Genomic DNA, 23007 nt, shown 5'->3' on the forward strand with positions numbered 1-23007 from the left:
CTCGCCACTGAAATGCTGTTGCGCTTTGCACCGCTTTATGACGAATCCCCGGTGCATAGGAAACTGCTGCAAAACGGTAGCTAGCTTATGCGCTATCGGTTATCAGTGCTGAGCGCACGCCGCTCTCGTTAAAGAGATCTTGCCAGTATCTGGCTGCCCGCTGCAATATTCCTGACTCGACACATCTTAGTATTGATTTTTTTTTTCCCCGGACTCTATCGTAGCATTCGCTACTCTACAAAACGCCGCTGGTCTTTTTCTTTGTGGAAGACGAACGTACGATCTCTGGGCCATTTTTAGACACGCGATACATAATTCATGCCGTAGGTGGTCAAATTGATTTATTTCACCCCTCGGGAGGCTAAAAAAAACACGTTATTAGCTGGATCGTGTTTTCGCCTGACGCGTCTTCGCATGGATTCGTGAGTACCTTTGGCGAGTTCGAGAGCGGCCAAAAAGAAAACGCGTTTCGCTGGCGGTGTGTCTGCGGTCATGTGATTTCTGGACCGCACGGTGCGTGACGAACCTGCACAGGAAGTGAGGAGGAGGAGGGGCCCGTTACAGACTCCTCCCCTCAACTGGCCCGGGCCCTACCCACAACGCCCCCCCCCCCACAACCACCCGCTTTTCTGTCAGTTTCAGGATGTTGAACTTTGTACTGGCCAGAGGCAGATAGTCCCCAGAACTGGGCAAATACTTATCTGAAATATTTAACTCTGTAGATGCTGGCACTGTTTGAAAACACTTGAACAAGCAATCCAAACCAATGTGTCCAATCATATTTAAAAAATTAAAACGAACGTTTGAAACATTGGTGAGGTGGTGAATTTGTCAGTAATTTGTAGTTTGACTGGTGTCCAAAGGGTTAAAGTACCTCAAATATATTTACTGAGCCAGATCTGATGTATCGGTTAATCTTCCTGTGAACAGATGTGTAAAATTACTTCCGTAATAAATGACTTCATTTATAAAGATTATTTTCTTTCTGGCACAAAGTCCTCGGCATAGTATTGATCAAACTGACGTTAAAAGGATTGAGACCATAAACAATGAATAAAATGGTAATATGGGTGAAGTATAAGTATTTTTTAAAGGTTGAAAGCAGTGCTGGTGCCTTCTGAATGAGAAAAGATTCAGAAGGCACCAGCTGCTGTGACTGTGGATGAACTGGGCCCTGCAGGTCTGGGCCCCCCACATAATGAGGGGTGTTGGGATCCCTCTCTTGGGTCCTAGCCTTTCGCTAGCGAGGTGTCAGACTGAATGCCTGTGCATCGCGCACACAAACTGCAGCAGAGATTACCACAGGGTCAAGGCTTTTCATGGCCTATCATTCTTCTTCCTCTTCGTCCTCTTCCTCTTGTTCTTCCTTTTCCTCTTCTTCCTCTTCCTTTTCTGCCTTTTCCTCTTCTTCCTCTTCCTGTTTTCCTGTTCCTCTTCCTTTTCTCCTTCCTTTCCCGTGTCATTGTCATGGTAACGGCAGTAGAATGGCATAGTGAAGCTGTGCTCTGCTCTCTGTGCTGCTCTGTGCTGCTCTGCTCTCTGTGCTGCTCTGTGCTGCTCTGCTCTCAGTGCTGCTCTGTGCTGCTCTGCTGTCTGTGCTGCTCTGCTGTCTGTGCTGCTCTGTGCTGCTCTGCTCTCAGTGCTGCTCTGTGCTGCTCTGCTGTCTGCGCTGCTCTGCTCTCAGTGCTGCTCTGTGCTGCTCTGCTCTCAGTGCTGCTCTGTGCTGCTCTGCTCTCAGTGCTGCTCTGTGCTGCTCTGCTCTCAGTGCTGCTCTGTGCTGCTCTGCTCTCAGTGCTGCTCTGTGCTGCTCTGCTGCTCTGTGCTGCTCTCAGTGCTGCTCTGTGCTGCTCTGCTGTCAGTGCTGCTCTGTGCTGCTCTGCTCTCAGTGCTGCTCTGTGCTGCTCTGCTCTCAGTGCTGCTCTGTGCTGCTCTGCTGTCTGTGCTGCTCTGTGCTGCTCTGCTCTCTGTGCTCTCAGTGCTGCTCTCTGTGCTACTCTGTGCTGCTCTGCTCTTACTGCTGCTCTGAGCTGCTCTGCTCTCTGTGCTGCTCTGTGCTGCTCTGCTGTCAGTGCTGCTCTCTGTGCTGCTCTGCTCTCTGTGCTGCTCTGTGCTGCTCTGCTGTCAGTGCTGCTCTCTGTGCTGCTCTGCTCTCTGTGCTGCTCTGCTCTCAGTGCTGCTCTGTGCTGCTCTGTGCTGCTCTGCTCTCTGTGCTGCTCTGTGCTGCTCTGCTCTCTGTGCTGCTCTGTGCTGCAGCGGTGCCAGCCGCTTCACGTGCCTGGTTTACTCACGGGAGAGCCTGTGAGAGGGCATGTGTGTGTGTGTTTGTATTGGTGTGTATGTGCATTTGTGAATTTGTTGGCTCTGTGAAAGGGGGATTTGAGCATAACTCTGACATCTACTGTCCCTGGATGATTGTGCCTGGGAAATTCCCATCATGCTCTGAGGTTGTGGCCCAATCAGCAGCTGAGAATTCATTCCGTCGAGCCAGTATCATTGCGAAGCATTGCTGGCATTCCACACAGTTGTTTTAACGTGCCCTAGAGTTTATAGAGCGTTGAGGCTGTTCAAGTTTATCACCTTGCTCCAAGGGCATGGCGTCACTGTCCTACTTGGCCCTCGAACCTGCAACCGGTTCCCCAACCGCTGTACTACTACAACAACACCCAGAGCCAACAAGAGGAGGATGGGTTTCCCCCTCGAGCCTGGTTTCTTTCCGAGGCTTCTTCCCATCTACCACAGGGGTTTTTTCCTTGCCACTGTTGCTTTAGGCTTGCTCCTGTGGGGGTCTAGGCCAGGGTTGCCTGTGAAGCGTATTGTGACAATTGCTGCGAAATACGCCATACAAATAAAAGTCGATGTTCTAGCACTCCAGTTCTTTCAATTACAAGTAGTCATTGTGACATCAGCATTAGAATGTTCCGGTAAGGACATTCTAATTTGATCGATCGATTGATTGATTGATTGGATACGTGACTTTTTTTTTTTTTTCCTCTCTCTCTCTCGTAAATCTTTACGGCGGACAGAACGCCGGGGGGGGGGGGGCATGTGCGGCCGGTCTCCCGGCAACGCTGAGTCACGCGCGGTCGAAGCGCGCGAGCCGATGTGTCAGAGGGCACGTGCGCGTGGAGCCGTGAGTCACCGCCCCGTGCCCGCTTCAGAGCGTTCGCCCCCCATTGGCCGGTATCTCCTTTCCCAGGGGTCAGGTGTCCCCCCCCCCCCCCCCCACCCCCGGACGCCTTAGCGGGTTTTTTTAGCGGCGGGAAAGTCCTTCCTTGCTAGCGCGCGCCCTTGAGTCCCTCGGCTGCCCCCGGGGGGCTCTCCCGCGGGGGTCTCGTGGCTCCGCCCCCCCCCCCCCCCGCTGGTTCCCGCCATCGGCGTGCGGTTTAGAGGTGGGTTCCAGGCAGCAGCTGTCACGAGGGATGGAGGGATGGAGGGAGGGAGGGAGGGAGGGAAGGAGGGAATCGGAGAGAGATGGAGGGAGGGAGGGAGTGCGGGAGGGAGGGGGAGGGAGGGAGTGCGGGAGGGAGGGAGAGAGGGGGAGAGAGGAGGGAGGGAAGGAGGGAATCGGAGAGAGATGGAGGGATGGAGAGAGGGGGAGAGAGAGATGGAGGGAGGGGGGAGTGCGGGCGGTGTCCAGTTCTATGAGGCACTGCGTCCGTTTCGGAGGAGAAATTATCCAGGTCATGGGACGGGGAGAGGGAGTGCCGGTGAAGACCGTCTGAGGCTTGGCTGCTGTCCAGCAACCCACTTTGCCCCGCCCCCCCCCAATCCCTGCAGTGAAACGGGCTCTCCCTTTCTTTCTCCTCTCTCTCTCTCTCTCTCTCTCTCTCTCTCTCTCTCCGCTCTCGGGCTCGGTGAAGAACGCCTCGCTCTGTCGCCGTATCGGAGTTTCGTGAGCGGCTATCGACGGAGCCCTTTCCCTCTTTCGGAGTCTGTTTGTTTCCACGGCAACTCGGTCCATAAACACACAGCTGTCACCTGTAGGCTTGGGCTAAACATAGAAGCGTAATTCAGACTCGTTCGCTAACCCTTTGAAGAGTAGGCTTTTCGGAATGTTTTTTTTTTCTTTCTTCTAAATTTTTAAGTCTTGTGTTCTAGAACTCCATCGCTTTCAATTAAAAGTAGTGACTATGACATCACTGTTAGAATGTTCATGTAAGGACATTATAATCGCGTATTTGTGACACCTCGAAGGGTTAAAGGAGCGCCTGAGAACAGGAGAGTAAAAACAGGCAGAGCCTTGGCTGAGGGGGGGATTGGAGGAGGGGGGGGGGGTGCAGAGTTGGCGGTTTCTCCACCCGAGATGGCGTGGGGGGGGGAGGATATATCGGGAAGCCCAGGAAAAATCGGGAGTCCACGGCGAAGTTTGATCGCCGCCCCCCCTCCGGTCGACCGGCGGTTGCCACGGCGACGGTCGCCGGGGAACGCTTGGGCCGGGCCCCGCCGGGACCGTGGGCGCACCGCGAGTCGCGCTCCGCCGCCCCCGCCCCGCCCCCCCCGGGGGGCCGCCGCCGCCGCCTGACACCACGCGCGGATTGAGTTCCCGAAAGTCGCTCGAGCTAATTAGACGCCGTCGCTTTGCGGGAACCGGGAGAGGCGCTTCTCCTTCTCTTTCTTTGTCATCTATCCATCCATCCATCCATCCTCTCCTCTCCTCTCTTTCTCACTCTCCTCCCCCCATCAAAAAAAAAAACCCGCTGGCAGGAATCGTATAAAAACTGTAAGTCTAATGCGAAGGTTGTTCAGCGAAACGCCTGCTTTCCCTCAGCAGCGTGGCGACAGATGGCCGACTGTCAGATCTCCCATCATCCCTCCGCGCGCTGAGTGAGGCCTAGCGCGTGTGCGTGGGGTTTTGTGTCCGTGGGTTTTTTTTTGGTTTTTTTTTTTCCTTTTGGGGGGCGCGCTTTCCCGCGAGAGGAGATGGCCCCTCCCGTTAGCGCCTTACCGCCGCGGGCCCCTTACCGCCGCGGGCCCCTTATGACTGCGCATGATGTCATTTCCTGCCCGCCGGGTCTAATGCCCTTGAATTATGTTCACTGTACTAACAGAGTGGGCGTGCCGTGCCTGCATGTTGTCTCTGTCACTCCTTCTATCTCTCTCTCTCTCTCTCTCTCACATTCTCTCTGCTCCCTCCCTCCCTCTCTCTGTCCTTCTCGCTCTCCCCCTCTCTCTCTCTCCCATGTCTCAGTACTAGTAATATATCACGGCCCTAAATAGATGCATCGCATTAAAAAAAAAAAAAAAAAGACTTTGGTGGAATAATTCTTGTCTGGTTGTGATGAGGGGGGTAAGACTGAAATGGGCGGAGCAAGCCTTTGCTTACTGATCGTCGTTGCAGTGATTGACAGCTCTCTGTGCCTCCACCCGTTATATAGCCAGGCTCTGGGGTTTTGACTGACAGGAGCAGGAACCGCTCCATCTCTGCAGTGTGTGTGTGTGTGTGTGTGTACAGTGTGTGTGTGTGTGTGTGTGTGTGTGCGCGTGTGTGTGTGTGTGAGCAGGAAGGCGCCTGTCTGACATGCTGCTCAGTGTGTACTCGGTTGTGTCCCTCCGTCTCTGCTGGGTTAATCACAGGTGAGCTGCTGGGTTGGGGACGCTCCCTGCTGGTGTTAACCCAGCGCCCAGCAGCCCGCTCCGTGTTTTTGTCGATGTCATAAGCGGAGATCCTTATCCGCAGGACGAGTAATCAGCGCCTGTGCACCTCTGACCTCGACTCGTCTACCTGCGACACCTCAGCGCTGAACGGTCGGCGTCGTTTACCCAAAAACGCGGCGAATCGAAGCCGGAAACCGCTCTCCCCGGCTTCGAATCGCCGGCCCCCGTTCCCCCAGAGTGGAATCCCGCCGACGCGCGGTTGCGATTGGCCGCCACGGTTTATTAGCCGAGCCGTCGGGGTCGCTCGCCCTCGCGGGGGGAGACGGTCGGCTGGTCGTGGGCCCGTGGGTCGCGTGGGCGTGAGTGAGTCTGAGGCACTGCGTGTCCCCTCGGGGTTGCTATGACGCTACGAGTCTGGAGGGGAGCGGACGCCTCTAAGTGGGGTGAGTGAACCCGCCGGGCGGACGCGATTGGCTCTCCCCTGCGTACCCGCGCCGGCTCCGTTTGGCGGAGAGGGCCGGGTCTTCTGACCCGCGAGTGTGGAACGCGGTCTGTTTTGTTACCGTTATTACAAAATGGAGCCCCTCCGCCCTGCCGTGATGTTTGAATTAGGTTGCAGTTGGCTGTGCAAAGTGTCGGGTGTTCCACCGCGGAGTTTAGCCAGTCTGTAGCACAGTGCGTGCGGGTAGGTTAGCGTGTGCATGTGTGTGTGTGATACTGTGAGTGTGTGTGTGTGTGTGTGTGTGTGTGTGTGTGTATGATAGTGTGTGTTGTGTGTGTGTTGTGTGTGTGTGTGTGTGGTGTTGTGTGTGTGTGGTGTGTGTGTGTGTGCTGTGTGTGTGTGTGTGTTGTGTGTATATGATTGTGTGTGTGTGTGTGTGTGTGTGTGTATGATTGTGTGTGTGTGTGTATATATGATAGTGTGTGTGCGTGTGTGTATTATAGTGTGTGTGTGTGTGTGTGTGTGTGTGTGTGTGTGTGTGTGTATGATTGTGTGTGTGTGTGTGTGTGTGTGTGTGTATGATAGTGTGTGTGTGTGTGTGTGTGTATGTGTATTATAGTGTGTGTGTGTGTGTGTGTGTGTGATAGTGTGTGTGTGCGTGTGTGTATTATAGTGTGTGTGTGTGTGTGTATATATGATAGTGTGTGTGTGTGTGTGTGTGTGTGTGTGTGTGCAGGGTCAGTGCGGCGGCCGTCTCTCCCTGTCAGAGCGCATTACTCGCTCGCCTCTCTCCTGCCAACTTGTCTCGGCACGCAGGAGAAGCGTAGTCTGATTTCACGCTCGTGTTGGGAGGGGGGGCGGAGGGGGGGCCGGAGAGGGGGGGTGGTCTGCTGTTTCAGAGCTCGGCTCCTAATCAATCAAAGCATGAATGAGATGTTACACTGGAGTCTAGTGAATCCTTTCATTCCTATCATCCCTCCTCCTGTGGACCTGTGGGCCTTAATCTCTTTTATTTAATTGTGTGATCCTAAATGCTTTTATGAATTTATGAAAATGTGTTCGAATTTCTATTTAGTTATTTAGCAGATGCTGTTATCCAGAATAGCACTAGTGCATGCAAATGGAGTCGCATTGATGCAGCGTGAAACCTGGCAGTAGGGGAGGATTCGAATGTGTGGTTTCAGAGAATTAAATAGAAAGAAATATGTCGGCCTACACTGTTGTACTTAACGTCCTTTTCTTTCTTTTGCAGGAAGCTGTTGGACATGGATACCTTCTCCAAATCGGACCCACGTAAGATGTTTTCCTTTGATTCCCGCTCTCGAATTCTGTTCCTTATTTCTGTTCCGTATTACTGTGCAACGGCAATCTTGGTGAAGTCTGCTTCCGATAGGGGGAGGGGCCACATCCTCAAGCACCTCCTCTCACATGCCTCCTAGTGGCCACTTAGGGGTCCCAAAGCCCTGTTCCTCATTCACACCTCCTGCCTCTCCTCCCATGTTCTTCAGGACCTTCTGACGGAGTAGTCTGAACATCACTTTGACCCACTAGTCTGAACATCACTTTGACCCACTAGTCTGAATATCACTTTGACCCACTAGTCTGAATATCACTTTGACCCACTAGTCTGAATATCACTTTGACCCACTAGTCTGAATATCATTTTGACCCACTAGTCTGAATATCATTTTGACCCACTAGTCTGAATATCACTTAGACCCACTAGTCTGAATATAATTTTGACCCACTAGTCTGAATATCATTTTGACCCACTAGTCTGAATATCACTTTGACCCACTAGTCTGAATATCACTTTGACCTATTAGTCTGAATATCACTTAGACCCACTAGTCTGAATATCACTTTCACCCACTAGTTTGAATTTCAACAGAACATTCTTTAAAAGGAATACAAGACTCAGTTTCCTGGAGTTACTATTAGGTAATTATTAATGAACTATTCCTGTTTTTATGTAAAAGGGAAGCATAAACTCATGTCTTTTTATTGGCCTAATAGTGATGTTGCTTGAATGAACAGCCGCGAGGGTTAGCAAGCAGCGACGCAGTCGGTGTGAACGTTATCTTTTCCAGGGCTCGACATTAACAATTGCTTCATTGGTGTTCTACTTGCCCCAGGAACATTGCCACTGGCCCAGCAAAATAAATGTAGTGCCTTTTGAAAGGAAACAATACAGACTCTGCATTAAAAAGCGATTTTAAAAAAATATGAAGAAACTGAAAGACATACGGGAGATGTGATTGGGTCGAATCGTGTCTCTAGATGTGCAGACAGCTAAGTGGCCTCTGAATAGTCTGGTTCTTGCCAAATAATCAATACTCAATTACGATAAGCAGCTGGTCATTGTGTTAATCGTTAATCTGTAGTGTAACTGGTCGATGAGGTGGTCTGTGCTCTTTGTACTTTTAACCCCTCCCACTCCTGACTGTTCCTATTGGAGCCCTGCAGTGGGACTTTGACCTTTGACCTCCCCCTCCACATGTTGTGCAGGATCCCCTGTGGTTCCAGGTCTGGGATGGGCAAATGGGAGGAGGTTGAATTTCAGGGTGGCGCGCCCCAGCAGAAACCGCCATTAATTCCTTCCCGAAACGACTCCGCTAACGTCGCCTTAATTGCCGAATTGCAAACGGCTCAATTCGTTAGCGCTCCATAATACAGACATACGGTTTATTTATCGTTTGCATTTTCGACCACGTCTCCAAACGAAACGCACGCCGAGCAGATGTTTTTGTAAAATGAATTAAAATCTGGGAAAAAAAATGGCATTGAAGCAGTTGGTGGTTGCTCAGTTCACGGACGTGTTTGTGTAATTATTCTTTGATTTGTAAATGCGGGCGGACATTTTGTCCCTGGATTTCCTGTCTTAAAGATAAGGTCTCTGTGTGAGTGGAAACACAAATACTGAGCTGCAGTTTCCTGTACAGAATATGTGCTCAGCTTTTTCCTGTGTGTGTGTGTGTGTGTATGTGTGTGGTGTACTTAAACTATTAAACACAAATAAAAGTTTGTGTTTAATAGTTTGTGTGTGTATGTTACAGCTCATAAGCACATGTGTTTGTTAGATTAAGTTTGTGTGTGTGTGTGTGTGTGTGTGTGTGTGCGCGCATGTTGTACTTCATGAGAGCATGTGTTTGAGTTTGTTTGTGTATTAGTATGTGATGTTTGTGTTTCTCCCCTGTGATAATAGTTTTGGTAAACCTCCTGGCACTAAGCTCAGAGACAGCACTCTCTCTCTCTCTCTCACACACACACACACACACACACACACACACACACCCAAGTTCCCTGCCAGACCCAGATACGCTGATCTGGCCCAGACACACGGCCCATATCGGCTCGCTCCGGCCTGCCCTCGCTTCCCCGGCGATCCCCGGGGTAACGGAACGCGCTGAACGTCGCTAAAACGAGGCTAAGTTTTCTCTGACGCACTTCAGCCGGAATTCCCGGCCTCGTCAGTGGGCGGGGCCCGCTGGAGACGCGTCACGCGTGCTGCTTTTATCTCCCCCCCCCCCCACCCACCCACCCACCCCCCGGTAATTGCGGCCTTTTGAAAAGCAACGAGCTGCTAATTGCTCTTAATTAGACGCCTCTAATGTCTATTGAAGGCTTCGCCCCATTGAGGGTCACATTATGTCAGAAATAGCCGCGCGTCGCCGCGAAGTATAAATATCCCGCCGCCGCCGCCGCGTCCGCGGACTTCCGATCGGTCCGATCGACCGGCGCTTTCGCTTTGGGTAACGCGCCGCGCGCGACAAAAACGATTCCTTTAGATCGAGGTCACGTTTTTTTGAATCGGTTAAACTACAGGCTAATTTACGGAAGACCCGCGGCGCGGGTCGTCAGTGACCCGAATCGCTAGCGCTGCTAGCTACGACCAAAAAAAACCAGGATGCGCGGGAGGCCCCCCGGAACCGAGTTTGGGGTTTAGGTCACGGATCTCAGACTCGGGTCCTGGAGGGGCCGCTGCGTCTGCTGGTTTTCGTGTTCCTGCGCTCAGGCGCTTAATTTAGGTCGCTGATTGGCTGATGAACGCGCGCGCCTCGTTCCCGAGGCCTCGGTGGGGCTGCTGGTTGACAGGAAATCACGAAAACCCGGCCTGGGGTTTGAGACCCCCCCGGTTCAGGTCACAGCCCAGGCAGTGCATCTGAAGTGTCGCGCGTGAATCATATTTTGTTTGCTTTTGTGTACGGGGCATCACAGACACCCGAGTTCTCCTCCTGTTGCTGTTCAAACTCAGGATTTTGGGTTTGAGCAAGGGGTCAGTTCCATCTAATCACAAAACGGTACTTGAGGAAACCTGAAGCAAATTCAAGGCTGTATCACTTTTAATGAGTGGTTTTGGGAATATCGGTAATGTGGGGGTAACTTAGGACAAAGGGGAGAATGACCTGGTGTTTTGAAAATCTGTTGGTCAATTGCAGTGTACGTAGCTGGAGTTTAAGACTCAGGCTTAAGCCTCTAGACCACAGAGCTGTATTACAGCTGGATCAGCTATCCAAAGCTGCAGAATAAGGATTAGCGTTCCTGTTGAAATGCACCTCTGTGGTCCAGAGGTTTAAAACCTGATGTTTGAACTCCAGCTAAGCACGCTGAGATTGACCGTAGCTGTTCTGCGGCCTGTTTTGACGCGGGCGATGTGTTCCTTTTGCTTTGTCGTTGTAGTCTGTGTGCTGTACACGCAAGGAGTCGGCAGCCAGGAGTGGAGAGAGGTGAGCAACCCCCAACTCCGGATTATTATACAACCATTGCCAACTGAACATCGCTTTATGACTAAGTTTGAATGAACTTTAGAATTGCATTGACAATTTTTGTGGCTGAATGCTTAAATATTCAGTCTGCTGTTTGTTTACACATTTTATTTCCTTAGTAGAAAATGTAAATAATTGTTCTTTTGTTATTATTATTACTTTCAGCTGTCATTATGGGAGTGTGCATTTATTTGTCTCAAATGTAAATTTTATTACTGGTTTACACAGTAGCTGAGTGGCATTATGACAGATTCTAAATGATTAAGTCCTTGCAGAACAAATTGTAATGATAATAAAAATAATGTTTTTGGCTTGATTTGCATGGAATGTGCAACAGACACGAAAATCATCTTCTGTTTCTTCAGTGACACTAGTCTCTTCTTCCGTCTCTGTGCTTTCGCAGTTTGGAAGAACTGAAGTCATTGACAACACCCTGAACCCAGACTTTGTGCGGAAATTTATGCTGGACTATTTCTTTGAGGAGAGGCAGAACCTGCGATTTGACCTGTAAGTATGTGTGTGCGTGCGTGCGTGTGTGGGTGTGTGTGTGTGTGTGTGCGTGTGTGTGGGTTTGTGTGCGCGTGTGTGCGCGTGCGTGTGTTTGGGGGGTTGTGGGTGCGCGTGTGTGCGTGTGCGTGTGGGTGTGTACGTGTGTCCCTGGGGGTCAGGGGACTGCGTTGGTCACATGGTCACTTTCCCCCATGAGACAAGAGAAACCGAGCTGCCTTCGCTGGTGCAGCTCACCCCGTCGCCATGGTGACCGCTAAAATTAAAAACGGATTGTTTTACATCTGCTGAAATGATTAATCCCTGTTCTTTTGTGAAGAGAATGGTTTTGTGAAAAGCAACAAGTTTAAGAGCGGAAAAAAAGACCGGTATTTGAAGAAAAACCGTCCAAATGAATGTTCGGTAAAGAGTGAGTGGTTCGTGTGCAAAGGCGAACGTTTATTTTAAGTCTGAGAAACGAGCTGCTTCAGTGAGCTTCTGTTTTGATGAAACTTGGATGTGTGTCACACACCTGGTCTTCTATTCCTTTTCGTTTAGAAGCCCCATAACCTCCACCTGACCTACATTAAGTCACGCGTGCATAACCTACACCTTACACAACATAACCTGCACCATGCTCTGCAAAACCTGCACATTACACAGCATATAACCTACACCTTACACAACATAACCTACACCGTACACAACATAACCTACACCGTACACAACATAACCTGCACCATGCTCTGCAAAACCTGCACATTACACAGCATAACCTACACCGTACACAACATAACCTACACCGTACACAACATAACCTACACCGTACACAACATAACCTGCACCATGCTCTGCAAAACCTGCACATTACACAGCATAACCTACACCGTACACAACATAACCTACACCATGCTCTGCAAAACCTACACATTACACAGCATAACCTACACCGTACACAACATAACCTGCACCATGCTCTGCAAAACCTGCACATTACACAGCATATAACCTACACCTTTCAGAACATGACCTACACCTTACACAGCATAGCCTGCACCTTACAAAGCATAACCTGCACCTGACACAACATCTTAAAGGAATTCATGTTGTAAGACACAGAAACATGAACCTTGTATATATGTATCTCCTCTCCTGGGGAATAGAGTGGTATTTGTAGAGGAGTCTGAGGTATAGAATGGTTTTTGTAGAGGTGCCTGAGGTATAGAGTGGTATTTGTAGAGCAGTCTGAGGTATAGAATGGTATTTGTAGAGCAGTCTGAGGTATAGAATGGTATTTGTAGAGGAGTCTGGGTTATAGAGTGGTATTTGTAGAGGAGTCTGGGTTATAGAGTGGTATTTGTAGAAAAGTGTGAGGTATAGAGTGGCATTTGTGAGGGAGTCTGAGGTATAGAATGGTATTTGTAGAGGAGTCCGAGGTATAGAATGGTATTTGTAGAGGAGTCTGGGTTATAGAGTGGTATTTGTAGAGAAGTGTGAGGTATAGAGTAGTATTTGTGAGGGAGTCTGAGGTATAGAGTGGTATTTGTAGAGAAGTGTGAGGTATAGAGTGGTATTTGTAGAGCAGTCTGAGGTATAGAATGGCATTTGCTGTGGAGCACATTCTGCAGAACACTGCGTGACTGCAGTCATTTTTCAAACTTGAGAGTGGCAAAGGTTCCCTCCGTTTATTTCTTTCTTCATTTTTTCGTGATTATGTTGTACCCCAGAGGATTGTCGGTACGGAGACATAATCACATCTAGTGCTTCAAATTCACACAAGATAACAGTGTGAATTAGGTTAGTTTTCCCACAGCCCTCAGCGGATGTGCAACTCCGTGAACAGGGATGTGTGCACACACGTATGTTTGCGTGTTCACGCATTGTTAACCTGGTGTGTGATTGCGTTTGTGTGTACGTGTGTGTGTGTGCGCAAGTGAGTGTGTGCGTGTGGGCGCTTGTGCGTGTGTCTGCGCATGGATGAGCCTGTGTGCGAGTGTGTTTGCGTTTATACGCGTGTGTGCGCGAGTGAGTGTGTCTGCGCGTGTGCGTGTGTCTGTGTATGCATGCGCCTGTGTGTGTGTGTGCGTGTGTCTGTGCATGCATGATCTTGTGTGCGAGTGTGATGGTGTGCGTGTATGAGTGTGATGGTGTGCGTGTGCGAGTGTGATGGTGTGCGTGTGTGAGTGTGATGGTGTGTGTCTGTGAGTGTGATGGTGTGCGCGCGTGTGTCTGTGAGTGTGATGGTGTGCGCGTGTCTGTGCGTGTGTGAGTGTGATGGTGTGCGCGTGTGTGAGTGTGATGGTGTGCGCGTGTGTGAGTGTGATGGTGTGCGCGTGTGTGAGTGTGATGGTGTGTGCGTGTGTGAGTGTGATGGTGTGCGCGTGTGTGAGTGTGATGGTGTGTGCGTGTGTGAGTGTGATGGTGTGCGCGCTCATATATAAATGCTCGATGTGCGGTGCGTTTATCATTTTTTATTGCTGCGGAACAGTGCTGGAAACATGCGAGTCCGGGGCGGGCTATAAATAGAGCTGGAGAGGGGGGTGCAAATGGGTTTGCTCTGTTAACCCCCCCCCCCCCCCAGGCTATGAGTCGTGTGTGGGCGAGCATCGAGTCGCGCTACGCTCCTCCGAGACGGCTCAGTTCCGTCGCAGGGCGCGCGGCCCGGCGCTCGCTAGCGCGCTCGCTGGCCGCCTTTACCGCCGCCACGCCGCCCGTCCCGCCGTTCGTCCCCCCCCCCCTCGCTCTCGGGGAGAGCGAGGACATGCTAGCGTCCGGTCCGGTCCGGTCCGGCTCGTCCGAGCGGTTCTCTCTCGCGTTCGCGGGTAGGCGCTCGCGCGGCCCGCGGCGTCGCCGTACTCGTCTCCTCGCGGTAGCGCACGCCGTCTCTGAGGCGGAATGGGGGGCCACGCCCACCCTACGCTACTCGATTGCCCTCGAGGTTTCGCTGTCGCGGACCGAGTTTTTCTTGTCTTGTCGAAGAAGAGAAGTCGTTGCGGCTTTAGTTCAGTCGGGGTGAGGAAAGGCCTTTTAGGAAAGACTCGTTAGACGTGAGAGTGTATCCAACGTTAGCTGACTGAGACTCATGTAATGCATGGGAAGCGTTAGTGTACACTCCCTCTCACACATCTTTATTAGGGTTCACTACCTCCCTCAGATCGTCATTAGTGTACACTCCCTCTCACACATCTTTATTAGGGTTCACTACCTCCCTCAGATCATCATTAGTGTACGTTACCTCTCACAGATCATCATTAGTGTACACTATCACTCACAGATATGCGTTAGTGTACACTGCTCCTATATCACAGATATATTTAAACTGGTAACCAGAGAGCACATGACAGCAGGTAGCCTGGCAGTTAATCCTGTGGTCATTTAAGGCAGTTTAGGGTCCTGTGTGTGGGGAGTGACCATAAATCAATTACTACAGGGTCCTCTTAAGTGCAGGCATCCACCACTACAGACAGAGTCCTGGGAAGTACCCGGATTTTGCTTTTAACCCGTTGCTCTCCCTTTGTTTTCCCAGGTACGATGTCGACTGCAAGAGCGCCAACCTGTCAAAGCATGTGAGTTGCCTGTGAGAATTCTTTGGTCCGCGGGGTGGTGGCCTGACGAAGCCTCTCTCCCTCTCTCTCTAGTGTGTGTGGATACTTGTGCGTTTCTGTGTGTGTTAGTGTACACTACCTCTCACAGACTGTGTTAGTGTACACTACCTCTCGCAGATCTGTGTTAGTGTAGGTAGTGTAGTTTCTCGGCTAGAAATAGCTGTACAAAATAAGTATTGTACCTTACTGGTCTACGACCATGAAATGCACTTTTTTGTACGTCGCTTTGGATAAAAGCGTCTGCCAAATGAATGTAATGTGTACACTACCTCTCACAGATCTGTGTTAGTGTACACCACCTCTCACAGATCTGTGTTAGTGTACACTACCTCTCACAGATCTGTGTTAGTGTACACCACCTCTCACAGATCTGTGTTAGTGTACACCACCTCTCACAGATCTGTGTTAGTGTACACCACCTCTCACAGATCTGTGTTAGTGTACACCACCTCTCACAGATCTGTGTTAGTGTACACCGCCTTTGATACGTTTTATCACAGTGCCTTACCCTTACGCAAGATCTCCACCCTGTAACCTGCTGAGACGGAAACTAAACATCACACAGTCCCTCACGCGCCGGTGTGTGTTGGCCCAGAAGCCCTCACAGCGTTTCCCGGTGAGGTAGCGGGGGCGCTTTCCTTTTTTGAACCGGCTGAACGGCGGTCGAAACGGCGGTAATTCAAAGCGAGCCCCGCTGGTCCGCGGCAACCGCCGCTCGCCACCACGCCGACTTCGCGGCGCCGGGCGACCAGTAATTAGTCCTCGCGCTCGGACAAAAACCCGACCGCGGACGAGGAGAGCTTTAATGATCTGGGCTATCCATTACGCGACCGAGATTTGTGACAGGATAAGTTTTTTTTATTTTTATTTTTTATATTAAAAGGTTTTTCTTTTTACCATGTTATTCCCAATTTAGTGTACAGGGGGTGTATGCTGAGGACTTTGTTAGTGCCATGTTACGAACATTGTTGAAAGAGAAGCCCATGATCTTCCTGCTGGGGAGAGACCAGCGCTGCTGTGGGCGGTGGGGCCGGTTTGTTTGCGTTTATAGCGCTCTGATCTTTTCTCGTTTCATCTCCGCTTGAGCGGCAGGGGAGTTCGCGGGACGTGACGAGCGGCACAAAGAGAGCGGGTCTTTGTCGTTTTTTTTTTCGACGGGGCGCGGTCGGCGTTCCCGTCGCCGCTGCGTTGCCCGGGGTGCCCCGAATGAACGAATGCGGGGGGGGCGCGGCTTCGCCGTTCGCCTCGACGCCGTCTCCGTTTGATCGCGAGAAATACCCGCCGCTCTCCAGCGGGATTCTCTGTGCCGGACAAAGCCTCAAGCATACAGCCTCCATATTTGTAGTCATTTTGTAGTCCTCGATCAAAGTGCCGACAAGTCAAAACAGCCTCCATATTTGTAGTCATTTTGTAGTCCCTCAGATTCACGTGGCAATAAAAACATATTAATGATGTCGATAATGAGCTTTTGTGTTCTACACTTACCGCTTCAGTGAGGTTAGACAGTGGTAAAACTGGTGCTTCGGATCGAGCATTTGGGAATTGAAGCTCGGCGTCTCAAAACAATAATGTAACCGTAAAATAAAACGGCTTTCTGTCGATGCGGACCTGTAATTTTAAAATCTACATTTCTTGCTGAACTCTAGTTATTTTTTCTTCAGATTTTATTTTCATTGGACTGCTGTGACCTTGCCACGAAAAAAAAAAATCAAGAAAAACCAGCTTGCCCGTATAACGGTGGAACCGCGGCGGCTAGAAATTTGTTTTGCAAACAGGTGACGGCGCCGCCCTTTCCACGGGCTGGTTTCCTGATGCGGCGGTTTACGATCCCTGTGCTCTCTTCTTTGCGCCCGACAACTTGGCAACGGAGAGGTCGCCGCCAACTCAGCATCGCGTTTTTAATAAGGACGGGGACTGTTGCGCAAGAATCGCCCCTCCATAACCTCCTGGGGGGCGTGGGGGGGGGTTGTGGGGGCGGGCTGGGGGGGGGGGGCGGGTGACCGCGGTTAGGCACGGCGTCCCGGCCTCATTGTCCGCGAGCGATTGCGGGTATGCGAGAGCTCTGTGTTTGCGCTGCCGTTGTGCGGCGGACAATAGCCTGGCTTTTTTTTGGCAGCGCCCCGGGAGCAGGAGCAGGGGCGGGGGCGGGGGCGGAGGTTTTATTTAAAAAGAGGGCTAGCTTCCTTTTTTTGTCGGCGTTAAACGCGGACGACCGCGCGTCCGTTGTGAGCCGGTGTCCCGGTGTCCAGGCGAGCCAGTTCTCCTCTCGGTCTTTGGCCGTACTGAAACAGTCTTTTTTTTTTGTCTTTGTGTTTGCGCGTCTCACGCGTTACAGCAGTGAGGCGAAAAAGGTGTTTTTTCAGGCACGTTTGGAATATTACAGTACTTTACAACACGTGGGTCTGTGCTGGAATGCTTCACAATACCTGGATTCGGGGTGTTATCAGTGAAAATTAGCAGCACCTGATAGGTAAATGAACTCGCATACGTTGGCCGGTATTCAATCAACATTCGTCCTTAAGTTTGATTAACTGCAAATGTTAGTCCCCCTCCCCCCCTTCACTAGCACTGTGCTTCTTTTTTTTTTTCCCCTGATGGACAATGTTTGCTTTTTCTTTCGCAAACACAGACAAGCTATTTTCGGCCCTCGCTGAAGACACCTTGCCAAACTGCGCTTGCTGTGTACGCAAAACTAACAACGCACTGAATGACTGGCGCAGAACAAATACCACGGCCAATCGCTGGTCGTGTTATTGGTTTTGCGCGTGCTAAAAGGTTTTGCACACGCCAAAGGTCTTAGTAAATCAGGCCTGTGATGTGGAAAACTTTTTTTAAATTTCATACAAATGATTTAACCAAATATATATATATAATATATATTTTCAAACTGAGTTATGTCTTATTTGGCCAATTTCATAAAAATGGTAACTCATTTGGTCCCTGTGGAAATAAAGACTGGTCATCTTAGGTTCTGGAAAAAGGTGAAGTAAGTGACTAGGCGAAGGTTTCAGACCGTGCGCAATGGCTCCAGTAGCTGCTGTTCAGTTTGGGGGTGGGGAGGGGGGGGTTTAGTTTTGTTTGTATGCTAACAGGAGAGTCGCTAATAAAACGGGTTGGAATATCTCAATTCAACAGCGGCCTTTTTATATTCTCGCACCTCTCTCTCTCTCTTTCTCTCTCTTCTCTCTCTCTTCTCTTCCTCTATCTTTCTCTCTCTCTCTCTCTCTCTCTCTCTTGCTCGTTCTCTCTCTCTCTCTCTCTCTCGCTCTCTCCCTCCCCCGAGAGGCTCGTCCGCACTGTTCATTTCCCGTCATCCGCACGGAGACGCGACACCAATTTGCTTCCCGTCGCGCGGGGGTCACGGAAGACGCCTTTGTCAGCCCGTCGCCCCCGATTTTAGTCCCGCGCTGGAAACGACGCGGCGGGCGACGGGAGGGGCGGGGCGGCAGGCGGGGCGCCTGTCGGAGACGGCGACCCTCGGCCCCAGGCGCGAGCGTCGGGGGGAAACTTTCGACGCGACACACTAGCCGTGCGCGGCGGTTGTGCTAGCGGACCTGCCGCGCGTAGCGAGGTTCAGGCGTTCCTTTAACACGTTTTGCCGAAAAATAATTTTTCCATTTAGGTTGGTTTTGTGAAGTGACAAAGGCATGAACCCTGCCCCCCCCCCCCCCAACCTTTATTATACGAGGTTCCATTTGTTCTGTACGGAACATTCTATTTCAGTTAGTGCGGTTAGAGGGCTGCAGCTTCTGCTGAGAGCATCTAGAACTTTCTGCCATGGTTGGGGAACCCTGAAAAAAAATGAACAGTGTTGGTCATTCCGCTCCGACTTTCTTTCCCAACTTTGATATTTTGTTTCTTGATGCCCCGATATTCCAAGTAGTTTCCGATATACCGTTTGTTTGTTTTGATTCGATTCAAAGTTTGTTTCGTATTCTTTCGAAATGCCTCGTAACAGTAGCCACAGACAACTGGGGAGAAAGGGTTTCGGTCGACTGGGTTCTCCCCGTCTTCCCGTCGCTCTAGAGCGCCCCCTCTGGCAGATCAGGGACGTGCGCCTTGCCTGCCGAATTGGAGTCGCCGATACCGTAACCGAGCAGCTCAATGGGAGAAAACGTAAATAAATAAAAAATAAGCGTATGAAAATATTTTCAAATTGTTTCTACAAAGACGTGAGGCTGATAGCAAGCCGAAGGGCGCTATCAATTTTCCACGGCGTAATGGCCATTTGTGCACGATGATGAATTTCCACATTACCCAGCAGCTGTCAGTCACATTTGTATTCCGACTGACTCGTTGCACGAAGCCGACTGCATAAGTTACGTGTTTGTTTCAGAGCGGCAGAATGTGACAGATCCAAGATGGCAGGATGCGTTACTCTGCGAATGACGTTCCGCAGAGCCTGTCCTCGCGCGGACTCGACGCGCGGTGCGGTAGCGCAGCCGACGGCGGAGAGGGGCGGCGTCCGGCGATCGAATTTAGACTCCCGCAGAGCGCTTGGTCCCGGAGCTACGCGACGGCCCGCTCAAACCGCTAATTAAAACGCCTGCGAAAACCGGTCTTTGGACAAAAGGAGGTCCTTCGGAACGAACCCCGGCGTGGATTCGACGGCCGCGGTGTTCAAAAAAACGCAGAAAGCTAACGGCGCTAACTGTTTTGGGAAGCGCGTAAACGCGTGTGCGCAAATACGTTTACGTTACATTGCTGACAGAGGCGGAAAGTTCCGGGCTCAGAAAAAGTAGAAGGTCCTGCCTCGTGAGTCTTCCACCCATGAACTCCAGCCAGCTGATTTCACTAATTAGCTCCACCACCTGGCTGAAGAGTTGTGCTAATTAGCAAATCCAGGTACTGGAGTTTTCCACCTCTGGTTACTGATTTAGCAGATGCTGTTTTTTTTTTTTCAGAAAAAAACCAAGTCAGTTTTACCAGCGATTTACAGACTTAAAATATCGCCAACAACTTGTATACACATGTTACCACGGTAACTCGTGTCATTCATTAACAATACAACCTGGAAATTACACGCTCTGACGATTACCTGGCTTTGGAGGTCAGGCTTGTTGCCAGTAAACTGTAAAAAGTAAAAACCGGGAGCGGTTATAAATAGAACAGCCTACGACCACGCCTTGAAATGACAGTGTCTTATCCGCCTCATTTCATGCTCTTTCTTGTTTTAATAGTTCCCTAACCACTTCATGTTCTCTAAATTGCCCATAGGTATGAGTGTGTGAGTGTGTCTGGTGTGTGTGCCCTGTGATAGATTGTCAGCCTGTCCAGAGTGTATCCCTGCCTCTTGCCCAACGCACACTGGGATAGGCTCCAGCTCCCCCCCCCCCCACAACCCTGCCCAGGATAAGCGGGTACAGATAATGGATGGCTGTACATTACTGTCGCACTGAACGTTCTAACCTCACTTCAGATCACTAAGATTCTGTCTGTTGTTTTTGGATTGTCTAAACTGAATCGTGTTGCTTTTTTTTTCTCAACACGGGGGTGCATCCCATTCATATTCTATCCATACGCTCCTCTTGTGGAAAAAAAAGATACACCGTGAGCAATTATAAACGGCAGGGAAAATGATTTCCGCAGATCGGTAATAATAAGCTTTATGACCTCATCCTTTTATTGCAGCTGCCCGCTCGTGGTTTATTGTCAGGTTAAATAGTTTTAAATGAGGCTGGAATCGCTCAGGTTTTTTCCCCCCCCTCTTAATTCTGTTGCAGACGTAATCACCTTAGAAACGTTTCGAAAGCGCAGCCTCCCCACTCCCGGGGCAGATAGCGAGGAGCTAATGCGCTCTTTTATCGCGAGCGGATATCGGGTAATGCTCTCCTGTCTGGTCTGTCCGAGGAAGCTCCGGGCCGACTGCCGATAATTCAGAATGCGGCAGGACGCGTACTGACCGAGACCAGAGACCTGAGAGCGCACGTTGCGTCTGTTTTAAAGTCCCTTTTTTGGTTGTGTGTTGGTTTCAGAATTCTGAATACGTTTTTGGACACGCTGTTGAGGCGCGTTCCTTCTAGAACCTTCCCGGTCCTCTGGCACTGGCCTTTTGGCCGTGTGTTTTGTTTCAGAATTGATTTTAAGATTCTTTTACTGGTTTTTGAGTCAGTCGACGGGCACTTGCGCCTGAATTTGTGTTGGACGTGCTTTTGAGCTGCGTTCCTTCTAGAACCTTCTGGTCCTCCGGCACTGGCCTTTTACTTAAACTTCTCCAGGAGGGACCCCCCGTTGTGCTTAGTGTATGTACTGTTGTTTATACTGCCAGCTCCTGGGTCCGGGCTCCAGCGGAAAAGAGAAATCAATCTCTGCGGGGCTCGCCCGCATAAATACGGGATGGATTCCTAGCGCGCGTTCCCCGTAGGCGTCGATCAATCCCACAATTCTCTCTGGCGAGCCACGTTGGGCTCTCCTCTCCACAGGAATTCAATTTTAATTTCATCTGTTACTCTTTACGATTTCACAATGAACTATTGATGTGGTTGTTGGTTGTCTCCTGTGTAATTGGTAGATAGGTACTGGGCTCATTGATTATTTATGGCACGCGGTATAAATCGCATTAGCATTATTTTCAATTGGCTTAGTATGGAAAAAAGTCAAATCGTTGTGTTTGTATTGTTCCTGAGATAAATGTTGCCGGAGGCTTAAAAGTCAGGGTGGTACCACAAGGTTTTATGCAACAACTGGGTCAATAATTTTGCAGGTTTAACTCCAGTCCTGGAGGGCCGCAGTGTCTGCAGGTTTAACTCCAGTCCTGGAGGGCCGCAGTGTCTGCAGGTTTAACTCCAGTTCTGGAGGGCCGCAGTGTCTGCAGGTTTAACTCCAGTCCTGGAGGTCTACGTGGCAGATAAATAAGTTTTCCAACATATGATTCTTTTCTAAACTGCAATACATTCTGTTAAAACTTTTTTCGTGTCACATTGTCTAATATATTAACAAAAAAGCAACTGTTCGCGTGCTTGAGGTTGACTAGCAAAGATTAGTGCTATTGTTGAATCGAGCAAGATTATCACACTGAAGACACACAGACCCTGAAATAGACCTTTCATCCAAGGACAATACACGTTTTTTTCACAGAGACAGAATAGATTACCATCAGGTAGATTAATTATAGAACACCAGGCTGCAGGCAGCATGCTTAAAACTCTCACAGGCTAACAAGGGTATAAATCTTGAACATTTTTGACTCATTTAAAACTTCTTTTTTTTTTTACTACAGTGTTATTTTCTGAATAAACATACCTAATTACAGACTGTTGTGCTGACATTTATTTAATGTGACTACTAAATGAAGATGGATGGCAAATGGAGAGGTTTTCGCTCTGGCCTGCCGGGTGCTGCATAGCGTCGCTCTTGGGCCTGTGCAGTGCTCTGGGTGTAGCCGTGGTTTTAGCCGTTTAGCACGTGGTGAGTTCTGCTCTTTCTGTCGCTACAGGACTTCCTGGGACAGGCCTTCTGCACCCTGGGGGAGGTGGTCGGGTCGCTGGGAAGCCGGCTGGAGAAGCCCCTGGGGTGAGTGCGCTAAACCGCCGCTGAAAGTGCCCCTTCTCCCCTACCCCTTTCCTCCCTTTGCCTTGGCCTTCTGGAGCGACCGCGGCGTTCAAACGAACGGGTACCCAAACGCACCTCAGCGGCCTCGCAGATGCCTTGCGCATGCCTTGCAGTCGTGCGCCAGCGGGGCTAGCGCGTCCGTGCTAGTCTGTCCGTCGGCCAACGGACACGGTTGTGCTAATGTGTCCATAGGCTAACAGGGCTAACGGACACGGTTGTGCTAATGTGTCCATAGGCTAACAGGGCTAACGGACACGGTTGTGCTAATGTGTCCATGGGCTAACAGGGCTACGGCACGGTTGTGCTAATGTGTCTAGGCTAACAGGGCTACGGACACGGTTGTGCTAATGTGTCCATAGGCTAACAGGGCTAACGGACACGGTTGTGCTAATGTGTCCATAGGCTAACAGGGCTAACGGACACGGTTGTGCTAATGTGTCCATAGGCTAACAGGGCTAACGGACACGGTTGTGCTAATGTGTTTCCTTTGGCTAACGGACGCATCTGTCAACTAACAGACACGGTTGTGCTAATGTGTTTCCTTTGGCTAACGGATGCATCT

At 50.4% G+C, this 23007-nt stretch overlaps 1 protein-coding gene across 5 annotated transcripts in view; it reads left to right on the forward strand.

Annotated features, from left to right (window-relative positions):
- Window positions 1–23007, forward strand: part of LOC135245900 (copine-8-like) — a 60055-nt gene that overhangs the window by 5311 nt on the left and 31737 nt on the right. For 4 of the 5 annotated variants that reach the window (XM_064319267.1, XM_064319268.1, XM_064319269.1 and 1 more), the window contains exons 2-6: window positions 7290–7330; window positions 10718–10764; window positions 11207–11310; window positions 14816–14855; window positions 22330–22406. In XM_064319267.1, coding sequence (XP_064175337.1) covers window positions 7290–7330; window positions 10718–10764; window positions 11207–11310; window positions 14816–14855; window positions 22330–22406 — 309 coding nt within the window. Of the gene's footprint in view, window positions 1–7289; window positions 7331–10717; window positions 10765–11206; window positions 11311–14815; window positions 14856–22329; window positions 22407–23007 lie in introns of those variants that run through there. The other variant, XM_064319271.1, reaches the window with a different exon arrangement.

This window comes from Anguilla rostrata, chromosome 19 (assembly GCF_018555375.3).
Source record: "Anguilla rostrata isolate EN2019 chromosome 19, ASM1855537v3, whole genome shotgun sequence".
NCBI classification, from domain to species: Eukaryota; Metazoa; Chordata; class Actinopteri; order Anguilliformes; family Anguillidae; genus Anguilla; species Anguilla rostrata.